General features: G+C 53.0%; 1 protein-coding gene across 3 annotated transcripts in view; it reads right to left on the reverse strand.

Moving 5' to 3' along the window:
• Positions 1-6,922: 6,922 nt before the first annotated feature.
• The window catches only part of DNMT1 (DNA methyltransferase 1), a 44,681-nt gene continuing 33,827 nt past the window's right edge, over positions 6,923-17,776 (reverse strand). For all 3 annotated transcript variants that reach the window (XM_045990803.1, XM_045990804.1, XM_045990805.1), the window contains 14 exons: positions 17,218-17,391; positions 15,351-15,572; positions 14,074-14,266; positions 13,039-13,123; positions 12,734-12,862; positions 12,304-12,586; positions 11,942-12,083; positions 10,886-11,052; positions 10,310-10,487; positions 9,493-9,688; positions 9,028-9,194; positions 8,702-8,818; positions 7,559-7,649; positions 6,923-7,272 (listed from right to left, as the gene is read on the reverse strand). In XM_045990803.1, coding sequence (XP_045846759.1) covers positions 7,238-7,272; positions 7,559-7,649; positions 8,702-8,818; positions 9,028-9,194; positions 9,493-9,688; positions 10,310-10,487; positions 10,886-11,052; positions 11,942-12,083; positions 12,304-12,586; positions 12,734-12,862; positions 13,039-13,123; positions 14,074-14,266; positions 15,351-15,572; positions 17,218-17,391 — 2,179 coding nt within the window. In that variant the 3' untranslated portion in view covers positions 6,923-7,237. The remainder of the gene's footprint in view (positions 7,273-7,558; positions 7,650-8,701; positions 8,819-9,027; positions 9,195-9,492; positions 9,689-10,309; positions 10,488-10,885; positions 11,053-11,941; positions 12,084-12,303; positions 12,587-12,733; positions 12,863-13,038; positions 13,124-14,073; positions 14,267-15,350; positions 15,573-17,217; positions 17,392-17,776) is intronic.

The following is a 17,776-nucleotide window of genomic DNA, read 5'->3' on the forward strand; positions in this document are numbered from 1 at the left end:
TGGAAAAACTTGGACAGGAAGAAGACACGGCAAGCAATGCTCTCCTAGTGGTTATGTGTGGGGAAGCAGCAGAGGGGGGTCTGGGAGGCACACAAAAGGGTTATAGCGGTGCCTTGCACGTTTATGTCATTGTCATTTGTCATTATGTCATGCTGTGGGAAACAGCAGGGAAGTTGCTCAGGTCACGATCCCAGGGTCCTGGGATCAAGCCCCGCATCGGGCTCCACACAGAATCAGCACGTGATCCAGCGATCCCACTTCTGGGTACACCCTCAAAGGGCTTGAAAGCAGGGACACACAGGGATATTTGTACCCGTGCTCAAAGTAGCGGGGGTCACTTTGGTGAAAAGCAGAAGCAGCCCCACTGTTTTGTCGACCGATGAATGGGTACACAAAACGCGGTCCATCCAGCCGATGGACCGTTATTCAGTCTTTTTTTTTTTTTTAAAGATTTTATTTATTTATTTGACAGAGAGAGACACAAGTAGGCAGAGAGAGAGGGAAGCAGGCTCCCTGCTGAGCAGAGAGCCCGATGCGGGGGCTCGATCCCAGGACCCCGAGATCATGACCTGAGCTGAAGACAGCGGCTTAACGCACTGAGCCACCCAGGCGCCCCCCGTTATTCAGTCTTAAAAAGGAAGGACCTTCGGACACCTGCTACGACCCAGACGAACCTTAAGGCCGCTGTGCTCAGCGAACCAAGCCAATCACAAAAGGACAAATACTGCAGGATTCCACTCATAGGGGCTCCCTAGAGTCAAGATCACGGAGACAGGAAGCAGATGGTGGGAGTCTGGGGTGGGGGAAGGGGGTGGGCAGTTGGGTGTTTCATGGGGCAGAAGTTCCATTTGGGAAGATGAGAGAGTTCTGGAAAGGGATGGTGGGGATGACGGCACGACTGTGGAAATGTGTTTAATGCTACGGAACTGGACACTGAAAAATGGCTAAAATGGTAATTTCTATGTATTTTAGCATGGTTAAGAAATTTAAAACCCCCCTGGGGATAAAAATACATTATATGTTTATTTAAAAATTTTAAAAAATTAAAAAAAAGAAATAAAAAACCCAGGGACATACCCACACTGAACACAATGAGCTACTTCACATCCACTAGGACAGATGTTTAATTAATAAACAGAAAACTAAACGTTGGTAAGGAATGGGAACAAATGGAACCCTGTGCATTGCTGATGGGAACGGAAATGGGTGCGACCACTGTGGAAAAAAGAGTTTGAGACTTTCTCAAACAGTGAAACATGGGCATTGCCTTCTGGTCCAGCAATTCCACTCCTAGGTTTGTACTCAAAATAATTGAGAGAAGAGGGGTGCCTGGGTGGCTCAGTGGGTTAAGCCGCTGCCTTCGGCTCAGGTCATGGTCTCAGGGTCCTGGGATCGAGCCCCGCATCAGGCTCTCTGCTCGGCAGGGAGCCTGCTTCCCCCCTCTCTCTCTGTCTGCTGCTCTACTTGTGATCTCTCTCTCTCTCTGTCAAATAAATAAATAAAATATTTAAAAAAAAAATAATTGAGAAAAGAGGGGCGCCTGGGTGGCTCAATGGGTTAAGCCTCTGCCTTTGGCTCAGGTCATGGTCCCGGGGTCCTGGGATCTAGCCCCGCATCAGGCTCTCTGCTCGGCGGGGGGCCTGCTTCTCCCTCCCCCTCTGCCTGCCTCTCTGCCTCCTTGTGACCTCTCTCTCTGACAAATAAATAAATAAAATCTTTTTAAAAATTTTGAGAGAAGGGACTCAGGTCCCCCTACACCAGTGCTCACGGGACCTTTGCTCACAATAGCCCATGGAAACCACCAAGGGTTCCCCGATGGACACAGGAACATGTGGTGTGTCGGACAACGAGGTGTTATTCAGCCTAAAAGATAATGAAGGTCTGGCACCTGCCACAGCATGGATGAACATCGAAAACATGCTAAGTGAGGGGCGCCTCGGTCGCTCAGTCGGTTAAGTGTCCGGCTCTTGATTTTGGCTCAGGTCATGATCATGATCTCATGATCTCGGGGTCCTGGGATTGATCCCTGCATCGGGCTCCGTGCTCAGCGGGGGGGTCTGCTTGAGATTCTCTCTCTCCCTCTCCCTCTGTCCCTTCCCCTGCTCTAATAAATTTAAGATTTCATTAAATGTAAGATTTAATAAATAGAGCCATAGAAAAAGCAAAATCACGCTCAGTGAAAGAAGCCGGATACAAAAGGACGAATACAAGATTCCAATAGGAGGTGCCCGGAGAGCACAAGCTCGGACAGAAAGGAGAGTAGAGGGGGTTGGCGGCAGGATAAGGAGTTAGTGTTTAATGACTCTGTTTGGGATAAGAATGTTCTGGAAAGTGCAGTGAGGGTTGCACAACAATGTGAACACAGCTGAATGGCACTGAATTATACATTTAAAATGGTTTAAATGCTTTATAAAAAACAAGCAAACAAAAACCACGTTAAGAAAAAAAACACCCCAAACCCAGCCATGATTCTTGACTGAGTAAATTAGATTAGGGGTTACAAAAACGAGCATCTAAACCCATTCTTTCAGCTGATTTACCAACGGCCATCTGTTGGAGACAAGAGCTTTCTCACCAGCGGGCACCACCAGCTTCTGATTAAATATAGTTCTTGCCAGAAAGGCCCGATTTCCTCCCCTTTTAATGATTTCAAAGTACATGATTGTGCTTAACAGTCGTCTCAAACGGTAACGAGACTCTGAGCCACCCGTGGACTTCATTGATTAGAGGCACACTAAAATCTACTACAACCCGTGTTCTTGTCAATTCTCCAAGTCCACGAGGTTTTTCTTCCTGGGAAAAGGCTGAGTTGAACTCTGACGGAAGATTCCCTGCCAGGCAGCCCAAGAGGTAGAAGCTGCTGGAAGCCATGTCCCCTCCCTCAGCGCCAGGATTGCCTCCGTGGTCCACAGCCTGGCTCAGACTGGTGCTCTTGGGGTCCACGGAGGCAGGTGTACCTGACAGGCAGCCACACTCTTGGGCCACCCCGGAGGGACAGGGCACTGCCTGGCTCAGACCCCATGGCCAAGTCACAGCGCAAAACAGATTCTATGCTTCACACTAAAGTGAATCTTCAGGGGCGCCTGAGTGGCTCAGTGGGTTAAAGCCTCTGCCTTCGGCTCAGGTCATGACCTTGGGGTCCTGGGATTGAGCCCTGCAGGGAGCCTGCTTCCCCCTCTCTCTGCCTGCCTCTCTGCCTACTTGTGATCTCTGTCTGTCAAATAAATAAATAAAATCTTTAAAAAAAAAAAAGTGAGGGGCACCTGGGTGGCTCAGTGGGTTAAGCCGCTGCCTTCAGCTCAGGTCATGATCTCAGGGTCCTGGGATCGAGTCCCACATTGGGCTCTCTGCTCAGCGGAGAGCCTGCTTCCCTTCCTCTCTCTCTGCCTGCCTCTCTTGTGATTTCTCTCTGTCAAATAAATAAATAAAATCTTTAAAAAAAAAAAAAAAAAAAAAAAAAAAAAAAAAAAAAGTGAATCTTCAAATTGTTTTTGGTAGCAAGTTGTATACCTGAAGCAAAGACTTCAGCTGGAAAAGTATCACAATAATAAGGGAATTCGGCAGGTTGGCTAGATTAAAAAAAAGTAACAACAAAAAAACCCCACACAGTATACAAGGTCAATAATCAATACAAGGGGCACCTGGGTGGCTCAGTGGGTTAAGCCTCTGCCTTCAGCTCAGGTCATGATCTCGGGGTCCTGGGATTGAGCCCCGTGTCGGGCTCTCTGCACAGCGGGAAGCCTGCTTCTCCCTCTCCCTCTCCCCCTGCTTGTGTTCCCTCTCTTGCTGTATCTCTGTCAAATAAATAAATTTTAAAAAAAAAATCAATACAAGTCAATCTTTCTTTTTTTTTTTTTTTAATTATTTTATTTATTTGACAGAGAGAAATCACAAGTAGGCAGAGAGGCAGGCAGAGAGAGAGAGAGGAGGAAGCAGGCTCCCGCGGAGCGGAGAACCCGATGCGGGGCTCGATCCCAGGACCCTGAGATCATGACCTGAGCCGAAGGCAGAGGCTTAACCCACTGAGCCACCCAGGCGCCCCACAAGTCAATCTTTCTATAGAGGCAAAGGACCACTATTTAGAAAATAACATCCTTCCCCTCCCCACCCCTTCCAGAGATGGAAGGATTAAATACCTAGGAATCAAGTTAAGAAATCTGCAGTATCAGGGTGCCAGGGGCTTGATTTCGGCTCAGGTCATGATCCGGGATCCTGACATCCAACCCCACCTCAGGCTCCGCACTTAGCGCAGAGCTGGCTTGGGATTCTTTCCCGCTTTCCTCCGCCGCCCCTCCCAACACACACACTCTCTCTCTCTCAAATAAATAAAATCTTAAAAAAAACCTTAAAAAAAGATCTGCAGTATCTATATTAAGACTGAAATGTTGAGGGACAAAAATATCTGTAACCAGGGCAGACCCTATTCTTAGAAAGGCAGGCTTGTCTCCCCCAGAAGTCTGTACATTTAATGGGATCACTATAAAAACACCCAAAGGTTTTTAGAAGATATTCCAAATCTAAAGTGGTTGTTTTTTTGTTTTTTTTTTTTTAAGATTTTATTTACTTATTTGACAGAGAGAGACTCAGCGAGAGAGGGAACACAAGCAGGGGGAGTGGGAGAGGGAGAAGCAAGCTTCCTGCTGAGTAGGGAGCCTGATGTGGGGTTCAATCCTGGGACCCGGGGATCATGAGCCGAAGGCAGACACTTAACGACTGAGCCACCCAGGCACCCCAAATAAAATCTTAAAAAAAAAGAAAAGAAAAGTAAAAGGGATGTGGGTTCATTTATCAAAATACAAGCTGTATGTTCAGGACTGGTTTCCTATTCGATCTCGACAGAACCAAGACAGAACCAGACCAGGGGCCCAGCACGACACTCACAGGTTGAACAGCTTTTGAGGCGTAGTTTTAGTCAATGCTACTGTTTGTAGCAGGAAAAAAAAAATACACGCGCTGTATGTGGGCAGAAGAGGACTTCGGGAGGTAAGGGTTCTGTTGTCTTGATCAAGGGGTTTAGGAATGGGGAAAAGGTTTAACATACTTCAGGCTACTCACAATATACTTTTTTTTTTTTTCTTTTTTAAAGAGGGGGACAGAGAGAGAAAAAGAATCCTGAAGCAGACTCCCCGCTCAGTGTGTCCTGACACGGGGCTCAATCCCAGGACCCTGAGATCAGGAGCTCAGCCAAGATCAAGAGGCATATGCTTAACCAACTGAACCATCCAGGCGCCCCTTACAATATGCTTTCTAAATGCATTTTTAGTGGAAAAAAAAAAGAAAAGAAAATTAGGTGGGGAAATGGAAGGTCTAACCAGGAAATAAAATCTGATGGGGGAAATTAACCAAGTTGTTGTGTTCACCATGTACATTTTTTACCTGGTCAGTAAATAAGCTGAGGTGTTTATTTTCATCCTTACAGAAGCAATGTTAAAAACAAGGGGCCAGGGGCACCTGGGTGGCTCAGTGGGTTAAGCCTCTGCCTTCAGCTCAGGTCATGATCCCAGAGTCCTGGGATCGAGCCCCACATCAGGCTCTCTGCTCAGCGGGGAGCCTGCTTCCTCCTCTCTCTCTGCCTGCCTCTCTGCCTACTTGTGATCTCTGTCAAATAAATAAAATTAAAAAAAAGAAAATAAAGCAAATAACGAGGGGCCATAGAAATATGGGAGAAAGCACTAGTTTCTGAGCTGGGGGTAGGGAGGACCTTCCCACTTTGCCTCTGAATAGCAGAAAAGCAGACCCTAAAAATAAGATTCGTACACGGTGAAGGTAGGATGACTCAAGATCCAAGTAACAAGCAAGGGGGAAAATCGAATGTGCAAATGGCAATCAGCAAAGACCAACTCATGCGGCATCGGGGACAGGGAATACCTTCCAGGGGCCACTGGACACCTGAAAATGTTCAATCGCTCTTTAAAATGCTAACAAGGCTCTCTCTAGGCCACTGACGAGGACTCAAGAAGCAAAAGCCAGGGTAGGCTAAAGGGAAGTTCGCACTGTTTGAATGTTCGCACGTTAAAACCTCTAGACGGGTAGGTTGGCCCCATGTTCTGAAGTAGACACAGGAAACATTCACACTCAATGATCAGGCGCCCCCAGGGGTTTCCCTGGAGGAGACGGAAGAGCACGCACAGGGATGTTCAACGCAGCGCTGTTTACAACAGGAGGGAAGCATCTAGGCTCTTAGCAGGAAGGTAGTTTTAAGTTTCACAGTTGAACTAGGTTTGGTCCTTCACTCTTATGACCAGAGACCTGTCACTCACTGAGGGGAAAGCGACAGTTGAAGGGCCACCAGGGGCGCCATTTACCGGTAGTGGTGGTGGGAGGGGGCGTTCCTTATCCGAGCAGTGGTTCCCTGTGTGGTGAGTGCTGGTGACTAACACTTCTTTGTCTGCTTCTGCTTTATTGGGGTTTTAGAGCAAGTCCTTTCCCAAAGACAAACCAAAGGAAAGGTCTGTCTTAGCATTCGGTAGGACTGAATTAGGCTGAACGCCCAGGAAGCCTACCTAAAAAATTTAGTTTGCCTGTGGGCACCAGGCCAGGGCTCTGAGCCACTCTTCTTTCTCCACCATCCACTACACAGGGCTTCTATCCTCATGGTCACAAGATGGCTGCTGTACCACCAGGCATCCCCTTCCATTCCGGAGCAAAGAAAGGCTATGCTGGGGAAGGTCAATGAAGACTGCTCCCTTAAAAGGCTTTCCTGGAAGCCACATTAACAAATTCCACTTGTGTCTCCTTGGCCAGACCTGTCGCAAGTTGACCCCCACCCCAAGCACGGACGCGGCACACCGGGACTGATCTAACTTCCGCCTGACCCCTCTGTGGAGTCACCTTCAGCCCTGAGGAGCCCATGCTCACCCAGATGCAACTGTGAGTCAGCCGGAAGCCCTCGGAAATCACAAGTCACCAGCCAGGGTGCTTTATAGGAGAGATTTATTTGAAGAAATATTACAACATATAAAAACTACATAAAGTCTTAATTTCCACTCATACAGTGGTAGATTTGATACAACGCAGAATAAAAAACTTTTAAAATCCAGAATGCACAAAGTACGGCACAGTTTGATCACTAAGTCATTAGTTGATAAGCAAACCTCACAGAACAGCTTCATGTCAGCCAAGGCCACAAACACCGTGAACGACACATTTGAACCGACAGATTGACATGTTAAAAATACAACATCAGTGCATGTTGGGGATCCCTGGTGCCAGAAACGAGGGCGACGGGAGGGCAAGACTAGTCCTTAGCAGACTCCTCTTCCTTGGTTTTAACTGAAGAGACATAAAAAGGGAAGTCACCGTGGAGCACACGTGTGATGGACACTAAGCAACACGCAAGCACGGCAAACAGGCTGAAACCAAGGGCTACGACAGCAGCCAGGTGTCCCTGCTGACGGCGCACCAGACAGGCAGTGGCAGCAGCTTGGAAGGGACATTCAGCGAGACTGCTCCCGGGGGCTCCCAGGGATTCCCAGGCCGCCCTGGCCAGCGTCTGAGCCAGGCCACGGGGAGGCCCGAGGAAAGGGCCCAGAGCCAACCACACGCCCCCGCACCATACCTGAGGCACTCTCTCGAGCTTTGGCCAACATACAGCGCTTGATCTCCAAGCCAATGGCTTTGGCCAGAGGCGGCGGCACAGCGTTACCCACCTGCAGGAGGGAAGGAGGGGGATGCCTGGCTTGGCATGGCGGGGGTCGGCACCCGCCTCTTGTCAGAACAGTGATGAGGGCACAAAAGCCCAGGTCTCCTACTCACATGGGTCTCCAAAGCCCTTCTACTATGATGGCTCTGGGACCCTCCAACCAGCCCATCTTCACACCCCAAACCCCGTGTCAAGACCCACCCACAGAAAAGGGGACTTTAGGGGCGCCTGGGTGGCTCAGTGGTTTAAGCCGCTGCCTTTGGCTCAGGTCATGATCTCAGGGTCCTGGGATCGAGTCCCGCATCGGGCTCTTTGCTCAGCGGGGAGCCTGCTTCCCTCTCACTCTCTCTGCCTGCCTCTCTGCCTACTTGTGATCTCTCTCTGTCAAATAAATAAATAAAATCTTAAAAAAGAAAAGGGGACTTTAAAGTGCTTCAGAAAAACTCAGCCAGACGCGGATGCACCATGCTCCACTTCCGGCCAAGAGGGGTTGTTTCTAGACAGCAGGACGTGGGGGGTGGGCGAGGCAGGAGGTTTCTGCTAGAAGCGCAGACGCTGCTGGCTTTGTGAGCCATGCGCAGGCGTCTCTTAGACGGAAATCCATTTAAGAAACAGCTAGCTCAACACCCTGAGAATCAGTGAGGGATGGCAGGTTCCTTCCCACCCTTAGCAAGTGTGAATTCCCACCACTGCACGTTTCCTCTGCTCCCTCATTGAAGTTCAGTGCCCTGGAACTTTCGTTTGGGCTAAACCTGCCTCAGAGCTGTAAACAGCAACCAATGTGCTCAACGAACAAGAGCATGGCCTGCGAGCACCCTGGGCCCTAGGGCCGGGGTCCCTCCGTCCTGGCATCCCCTGCCTGGGAATACTAAGGCCAATCCACCGAAGAACTCTGGCTGCTCAGTGTCCCCTCAGAAGGGACCATGTGAGTCCTGCTCTCTACTCACACACCCTGCCCCCTGGTCAGAATGAGGGGCCTGTGCCATCAGGGCCACTTGGTGTCATTCTGCCCCCGTTCAAGATCAGAGGAAAAGCAGGCCCGGCCCCACTCCCACTGACCTGCCGGTGCTTATCGAGGATGTTGCCGAACAGCCGGTAGGTGTCTGGGAAGCCCTGGGAGCGGGCACACTCCCGCACACTCACGACTCGGTGCTGCTCGGGGTGGAGAACGCGGCCCTGGGGGCGAGAGGTGAGGTGGGGAAGGGGAACAAACCTGGGCCCACCCGCCCCATGGGAAACTCCAGCCTTAGGCTAGATGGCCGAGCCGGTCTCCGTCAGCACAGAGGCAGGAGACGGAAAGGAGCGCCAGCCTCCCGTGGGCCGCCCCCGCCCGCTGAGCCCATGCCTCTGTCCCCTCCCGGCGCGACCCCAGCCCGCAGCCCTACCTGCTTGCCCATGGGCTCAGGGTTGGTGACGGTCGTGCTGAAAAAGCCATCCCACTCCAGCCGTCCGTAGAGGCCGGCCCAGTGGTTGTGCCTGTTCCCGGTGTGGGGCAAGCACCAGGGGATGAGGGTGTTGAACTGTCTAGCCGCAGAGTCACAGGCTTTGCCCGCTGCAAGAGAGGGCTGCGATGAGACTGCGGTTATGGAACGGGAGGGACAGAGCAGCGACAGTCCCCAGCCGCACACACAGCTTTTAGGACTCCGTGCTCTCAGCACCTATTTACAGCAGGGATGTCCAGGGTTGGGCTGTCTGTGCCTTGCCCAGGTCCGTGAGCGGCAGTCCACGGCATCTCCGGCCGGGAGCCCCCGCACTGCTGCAGGCGATCAGAAGCTAAGGGGGCTGGGGAGGTTGAGGTTCAAGGTAAACCCAAGGGAAGTCCCACCCCGGGGCACCGGCAGGATCCCCACCTTCCACGCAGGAGCAGACCCCGCGGAGGGCTCCGGTGCTGCTGCAGCCATTCTTCTTGTCGTGGTACGTGTAGCGCAGCTTCCTGGCCATGGTGCCGTCGGAGAGCCGCACCTCGATATTCGGCAGGTCGCGCCAGTCGGAGCCGGGCGCCAGAGGGATGTGCCGCATGCGGGCCGCCACCAGCGCACTCATATCCTGAAAAAGCGCAGCAGGCCCAGCTGACGCTTCAGTCAGGGAGCACGAAGCACCCGTGGGAGGCTGGGCGCCACCATTCTCGGCACCGGAAACACCATGGTGCCCGGGAACACCCAAGGGGTCTGTAACCCATCGTGGGAGACAAACGGTGACCCAAATCAACAGCCTGGGGACTGCTCGTGCCATGGAGGAAGCAAAACAGGGACGCGGAACAGCATGGCGGAGAACAGGTGAAGGGACAGCTTAGGGCAAGCCGAGAGGGCTTCTCTGAGGGGGTGACAGGGGAGCAGGCCCCCCACATGATCAGAGAACCATCTAGAGGAAGAGCTGGGTTTGGTGTATCTGGGAGAACACACAGAACATGGGCAGAAGAGACAAGGTCAGTCCGAGGGGGCATGGCCGAGCCCTGCTGCAGCGGGCCTGGACAGCAGGGGCAGGAAGAAAAGCAGGAGGCAGGAGAGGAGGCTGGGAACCAGCTGAGAGGACTCTGATCTAGGCTGGACTCGAAGGGGCCAGGCTCAGATCCTGCCTCCCACCCCAAGCCCTGGCTGGGCTCCAACCACACGTTCCATTCTCATGAGGCCACTGCTCCGAACAGGCTGGCCCTGCTCTGGCTGTTACCTTACAGATGTGGTCCCTGAGGATGGGCTGGTACTGTGAGCCCCTGAGCTGCCTCTGGAACCAGGACTGAGGCTCTCCGTTGTACAAGATCTCAAGGGACGAAGCTCCATTCCGGACCTCAGGGAGGTCGGACATGGTGTCCCGCACGGTGATGGTCCGGAACGGGCCCGAGCTTAACCTGCAACAGCACAGCAGACCACTGACAACCTGGGAACCCAGGTCACGACTGTCCCTCACATTACAGGTGTCATACCCTGGCAGCTGGCACTGCCCCTCCAGGGAGGACAACCTAGCTCGGAAGTCAAAGGGCTGCCCAAGGCCGCGAGCATACGAAGAGGATAAGCTGTACTACGGGTTCTGCTCCCGATGATGGCCAGGTCCGGCGGCTGCCCCACGTGCAGCCCTCACCCCGAGGTCAGAGCAAGACCAGAGGAGCTGAAGCGCTTGTGCGGGAGGCCGGCACCTTGCTGCCTGCGCTAACACGTTCTCCTCAGCTCAGGCCTCTCCAGAGACCCGCCAACAGCCCACCTGCCAGGGAACAAGCACCACGACATAGCGGGGCACACGGACTCCCACCTGGTGATGTTGCTGACGAACTTCTTGTCGTCCACCACGACGCTCAGCTGGCAGGCCCGCGGCGCGAACACGTGCAGCGGCTCTGGGAACAGGGGAAGCTGCTCTCCGGGGGCCGCAGCCAGGATGATGGCCCGCCTCCGCGTCTGGGCCACGCCGTACTGACCAGCCTGCGGAGCACGCCGGACACACACACTCAGGCGGGCGCCTCCGACCAGCCCCTACTTAACTCAGCAGGTTTGCTCCCAACAAGAGTAAGTGGGACCGGATGAAAGACAGGGCCCATGCCAAGGCCACCAGTCCCCGAAGACGGGAGTAAACCGCGCTGGCAATCGCAGCCAGCTCTTCGAGAGCTCTACACGGGGTCCCGTGATCTCAGCACTCTCGGTTTGGTGGGTGAGCCCAGGACCCACGGACGCGGGACACGGGGGGTGGGGGCCGGGGGACAGCCCAGAGCCTCGCTCACGCAGGGACTACCTCACTGCCTCCCAGCCAGACTTTCTCCCCATTTTGAGCATTGCTTCGGCTGTCGTTATGCCGTTAGTTGCTGAACAGGTACATACAGACTAGCCGCTTTTCAGATCAAGCATAGTTCCCTCTGATCACCCACAGCCTCTGTCCGCGCAGACAAAGCTGCCCGTCGCTCCCTGGAGTATGACCTTCCCCCTTCTCCTGCGGTTTGTACGCGCGCTCGTTCACCCGAGAGAGACCGCTGCGAGCGCTGGTGGTTTAGCTCTGCATTTCCGGCTTCCCCGCACCCCCCCACCAGGGATCTAACTGCTCCCCAGAGCTCCGGGCTGGACACTACCCTTCCCTCTCAAGGGAAAGGGGCTGGAGACACTCGGCCCCCCCGGGGGTCCCAGAGGACGCGACACTCGAGGCCATAAGAGGGAAGTAGACTTCCTGGGGTGCCGGATCCGTGTCCCAGCCGCCACCTCCCCCGCGCTCACTGGCACGGGTCACCGTGTTACAGGCCTGTCCTGATCAACTCTGCTTTCGTTAGAAACCATCTGCCGCCGCCCAGGACCCCCGAGCCCCGCCCCGCCCCCGGCCGCCCACCTGCAGCACGCCGAAGGTGCACTGATAGCCCATGCGGACCAGGCAGCGGAGAGTGAGCTTCAGGACCATGGAGCGCTTGAAGGAGACGAAGTTCCGCACGTTCTCCAGCAGGAAGTAGCGGGGCCGGTAGTAGTCGCAGTAGCTGTGGGAGGGGGCAGCAGAGACCACGAGGGTCATCCGCATGCACCAAGCGAAGACCTACTCTACCAGAAGCTACACCCGCCGACTCTCAAGTCTCCCTGCCGAAAAGCCAGCTAACCAGCTCCCTGGAGGCAGAGGCTGGGCGCCTCGCCCGCGCGGCCTGCAGCAGGCACGCTAGCCACGCTCAGGCAGCCCTGACCACAGGGGCTTCTACTGTTTACCTGAGAAAGGAAACCACCAGGGAGTTCTTGAACTTGGAGTAGGTCCGAGAGTTGAAGCGGTTCATGCCACTAAAGCCTTGGCAAGGCGGCCCCCCGCACAGCATCTCCACGTCTCCCTTCTGAGGCAGCTTCTGACCCCGGGAGTTGGTCGCCTCCCCGGCCATGACCAGCTTCAGCAGTACATTGCAGTCCTCCGTGAACACCGTGGACCCGGGATTGTTGAGCCGAAATGCCTGGGCCGCAGGGTCCCACATCTCGATGGCCCACAGTGTTTCCGAGATGCCTGGGACATACAAGGACAAATGTGTGCGAAGCATCCCCTTGAATCACACTTGAGGCAGAACTGTGACCGGAGCCAGAAACGTCTTCCGGGTAGGACCTGCCTCATCCAGTGTGACTAGTTGCGCAAACAGACTCTCACGGTGCGTACCTGCTTGGTGGAAGCCTTCTGACAAGCCCCCACAGCCGGAAAACACATCCAAGGTCCGAAGCTTAGGCAGTTTAATTTCGGTCTCTGGCTCACTCGGCTCACATGTCTGAGACTTTGCCTTGCCCTTCCCTGGAAGAGACAGGCCATAAGTTAGGTCAGAGCCCTAACCTGCTCTCCTTAAACCCTCATTTTGAATTCACAGCAAAGAACAAGCTAACAACAGAAGCGTGTTTTCATACCAAAGGACTCATGAGTTCCCGAATTACGTAAGACAGACTCAAGATCCGTGTGGATTAATGACATACCTTTACCCTTCCCTTTCCCTTTATTTCCTGGGCTGCGGGCATGGTTTGGAGGATCTTCAAAGCTTTTGTTCTTCGCATTATAGGCCTAAGAAGGAAAAAACCACAACAGTCTGGCAGAGAAATACACTGGTCCCTTTTCCAACAAAGGGAATTTAAGTTAATCTGATAAGGATCCACTTAATTTCTCCCTAATTACGACCACAAGCAATTAGCCATCAATAAGAATACTTCGATTTTTTGGGGGCGCCTGGGTGACTCAGTGGGTTAAGCCGCTGCCTTCGGCTCAGGTCATGATCTCAGGGTCCTGGGATCAAGTCCCACATTGGGCTCTCTGCTCAGCAGCGAGCCTGTTTCCCTCTCTCTCTCTCTCTGCCTGCCTCTCTACTTGTGATCTCTCTCTGTCAAATAAATAAATAAAATCTTTAAAAAAAAAAAAAAAGAATACTTCGATTTTTTTATGCTGGAAGCAGGGGCGAGGGGAAGTGAGTTCTATGATACAAACATTTTACGGGGCCAACACTGGAACTCCTGCTATTCTAAGTACCTGGCCTACTCATTCTAAAAATATGCAAAGTGACAACTGGGCCACCCACAGGGCCACCTGAGGGAGACAGGCGTGGACCAACTTCAGATGACCTAAGGCAGGAAAAGGCATGCTCAAACAGCTCAAAAGTGATTAGGTTCATTGACTGACTCCCAAATCCCTTCTCGGTCACCAGTGCTGAGCCGTACACACCTCACCCGGCCACAGACGCCTGAATGAAGGGACTGAGGGGCAGGACCGAGTCCACCAGGCAAAGGGGCACCTTTCCCTAGCTCACATTAAGGCCCTGGTAGGGCTAGCACAGGCCACCTACTAGTCTCCAAATGTACTGTAGGCACATAAGGACGCTCAAACATTACTTCTGGCTGAAAGAAGTGGAAGTTCCAGAAGAACTTGAATACCGCAGATTCATACTCTGAGCAATTCCACGACTTTCTTGGGGGCTGGGACTTTGACCTGAAGCCCCTCCCTCCAGCCGTGCAGGGTACCACCTCAAGGAAGTAGAAGCGGTCCGGCCCCCCTGCGGAGAAGTCCTGGAGGCCCCCAGGAAGGTCCTCCCCGTACTCCACGGTACAGCGGCCCTGCACGGCCTTGAAGTCCACGACCACCTCCTCATCGCTCCAGTAAAGCAGGTTGATGTCTGCATGGTAGCTTGCTGGGGTAGACTTGTGGGTGTTCTCTGGCCTGAAAATGGAAGCGTCTTGGTTAGCAATTCTCTCTTGCTGTTAACTGACAAAGAATTAAACGACACCACATTTCTGGGGGTGCTCAGGAAACCAACAGGTAAAGACCACAACCTCATTAGTTTAGCTTGAGTTCTATCCCCCTTCATCGGCACGACCAACGGAGTATGATTTCTTGCCATGAACTCAGGGAATGATTTGCTGGCTCCTTTACCATGAACAATAGCTGCCCGCTGCCCATTAAGCATCTAGAGCTTTCTTCTCTTGCTTATCCTAGCCAGACTTCTCGTTTCTTTTCCACTAATACAAATGATCATTACAAAGACTTTTAAAAAGTCTTTGATATACATTAGTTAAGTGAAACAACCTTATACCCATCTCTGATTATTTTCAGGTTAGCTCCTAACCACTACGAGTTACTAGGATCCTAGAAGCAGACTGAGTGAAGCCAAGAACTTGGGAAAAGGACAGAGGGACCCCAGAAACAGGAAGGGGCACCTGGGAAGAACAGGAGGACAGAATGGGGAGAGGAGATGGGAGGGGGCAGAATTCAGACAATCCTAAATAGATGGCAGAGTCCAGGACATTCCATCCCTGACTTTGTCACACACTTGACTTCTGCGTAAGGATTTGGGGCAGAGGGGCGCCTGGGTGGCTCAGTGGGTTAAAGCCTCTGCCTTCGGCTCAGGTCATGCATGATCTCAGGGCCCCGGGATCTAGCCCCGCATCGGGCTCCCTGCTCTGCGGGGAGCCTGCTTCCCCCTCTCTCTCTGCCTGCTGCTCTGTCTACTTGTGACCTCTGTCTGTCAATTAAATAAAAAATCTAAAATAAATAAACAAATAAATAATCTAAAAAAAAAAAAAGGAAAGAAAGGGATTTGGGGCAGAGAACTTTGTCACTTTAAAACAAAGGTCTAAAGCAAAGCTGTGAAATAGAATTAAGTCCCTGTCATCACCCACCAGATAATCAGAAACACTTAGAGAACCGGCGACCTCTACCAAGGTCTTAAAATACCACTGTTGACAACCCCATTCCCGACTTAGAAAGAGTGCTGCCTCCCGAAAGAGCAGAGGCCTTCACCGACCTATAAAATTTGTTGATTCTTATCTTGATATCAGTCTCGTTGGGCCTGCCATTGCTCTTCTTGGTACAGAAGATTTCTTTTATTCGGCCAATTCGATACGGCTCAGGGGCATCCAGGTTACTGCCTTTGATATAATCCGAGTACTTCCGGTAGTGTTCGGGATACAGATCTTCGTCCACAGGCTCCTTCCGTGGGCGTTTCACGGGACTGGACAGCTTGATGCTGCGGAGAAGCAAGGATTACAGGTAACTGGATGTGAGACCACAAAAAGCAATGACCTCGGCCTTCCTCACCAGCGAGTAACAACTACTACTTAGCTCCAACACCTTAAAAACTAGTGTAGCTAAGTGCCCTGAGACCTAGAGAACGATTCAATCTCACCCATATAATTTAAAATGAGCATTCTCAGGGCACCTGAGTGGCTCAGGTCATGATCCCAGGGTCCTAGGATTGAGCCCCACATCAGGCTCCGTGCTCAGTGGGGAGCCTGCTTCTCCCCACCACCTGCCCCACCTCACCTGCTCGTGTGGCTCTCAAATAAATGAAATCTTTAAAAAATAAAATAACCGAGCCTTCTCCATCTGTGCACTGCCGGCTACAGTAGCCGCTGACGCTGTCGCAGTCTGCCCAGCTCCCAGCCACACGGCCGGACCGCACTTCCTGGCATGTGACTCATCCTGGTCAAGAGTATGAGAATGGACACACGGGCACTTCCGGGCGGGAACATTTAATTGCCGGGAGAGCCTCTGGGGCGCTTTCCCTTGGCTCAGACTGGCAACTCTGAGAAGGCAGTGGTTCCACCAGCTCAGCTCCGAATGATCCAACCGGCCAAGTGCCCTGCTGAACTACGATGGGCACAGTGCAGGCAGGAAGAAAACCTCCCGTCTATGAGCTTGTTCCCAAGGCATAACCTGCGCTCTGCCGACTGAGGTGCTGACCGAGCAGTGAGGCTGCAAAAGGCACGGGGCGGAGACTCGCACTCTGGGCAAGCCGGATGCGGCCCGGCTGCCGAGGCACTGGCCATCTGATCTGGCTGCACACTGTCAAGGCTGCCATTCAGGAAGGCCGCTGCCGTGCTTTCCCACCAGGCCCCCTTAGTTGGACAGGCTCCAGGGGGGCCCCCAAGCACCTGTGTGGACACCCGTGCTGTGCAGCAGGCACCGGGACACACAGCACCTCGGGCACCCTCCCCTCCGCACCATGGACAGCGGAGCTGAAGGGGGCTCCAGGCGCCAACTGCACAAGGCCGGAAGGCCCCTGCCCTGTGCTCCGTAATTCAGAGTAACTGAATGGAGGGTGGGGACTGGGTTCCAACTGGGACTTTAGGGAAATGCCACTGCAAGTCTGGAAAGAGAAGCTCGGAAAGCGCTGGTCGTCAACGCCACCATGTGCTAATTCTTAGAACAAAGACTGGATCGAGTGTGGAAATTCCTTGGCTATATTTGTCCCCGAAGAGCCCCAACCCCCGATCCAGAAAGAGGTCTCGCTCCTTCCTGGTCAATGGGCTTGCAACTCTGTTTGTTCAGCCTTACTCTAGGCCAGGCACTGGGTTAAGTGCTTTCCATTCAACTCACTTCATCCTAAGAGCCCGGCAGGCGAGACCGTCCTCCCACGGGACCGAGAGGGCCTGAGAAGAGATGGTCTCATCTCCCAGGCAGGGCCCCAACATGCGCACCAGCGCCCCCTTAGCCGGTGCATCCTCGGCCTTCCATCAAGCTTACAGCTTCACTCTGCCCTGAAGGGCTGGCCGTGGCTGGTCACCACGGATACTACAGTGACAGTTTAGGCAGCAGCTAGTCCTCGGGGTTCGCGAACCCTGTACTGGTCCAGAGCTCACGGCCTTGCCCTGGGCAAAGCGGGCACTCACTTGAACGTGAAGGCCTCGGGGAGGAGGTACACGCCATCGCCCACTCGATACTGGATGCCGTTCTTGGTGGCTGAGCTGTAGAGGACCCGGGTGTCCAGGTCCTCAAGCTGATCCAGGACCCTGGGAATTTCTTTCTGCCTCATTTCAGCCAGACGGGCACAGCTTACGCAGAACCTGAAGCAGCGAAGGACAGAAACAAAGGCCCTGAGCTGCTTGGCAGCGGCTGCACGAGCAGCCAGAGGCCCAGAGACTGTGAAGACCAACAGAAAATATTGCAAATATTTGCAGGAAGTAGCTTTCCTGTAGTTTATGTTCACGTTTTGAGAACACTTACTTGGGACCCAAGATATAACACAAGAAAGTGACAAGTCAATTCCACTTTTGAGTAGTTGATATAAAAAAGGCAAAAGCAAACCAAACCAAACCCCTAAGACAAACAGAAAGTAGAGCACAGGAGAGAGTACACCACAAGCAAGAACGCAGAGTGGTTCAGTCAGAGCTCATGTCAAAGGAGTCTCAGACTGTTCTCTATCAGCTGAAAAGCTAGCTGGTGAAACTC

The sequence above is a fragment of the Meles meles genome, chromosome 20 (genome assembly GCF_922984935.1).
Source record: "Meles meles chromosome 20, mMelMel3.1 paternal haplotype, whole genome shotgun sequence".
In the NCBI taxonomy this organism is placed as follows: Eukaryota; Metazoa; Chordata; class Mammalia; order Carnivora; family Mustelidae; genus Meles; species Meles meles.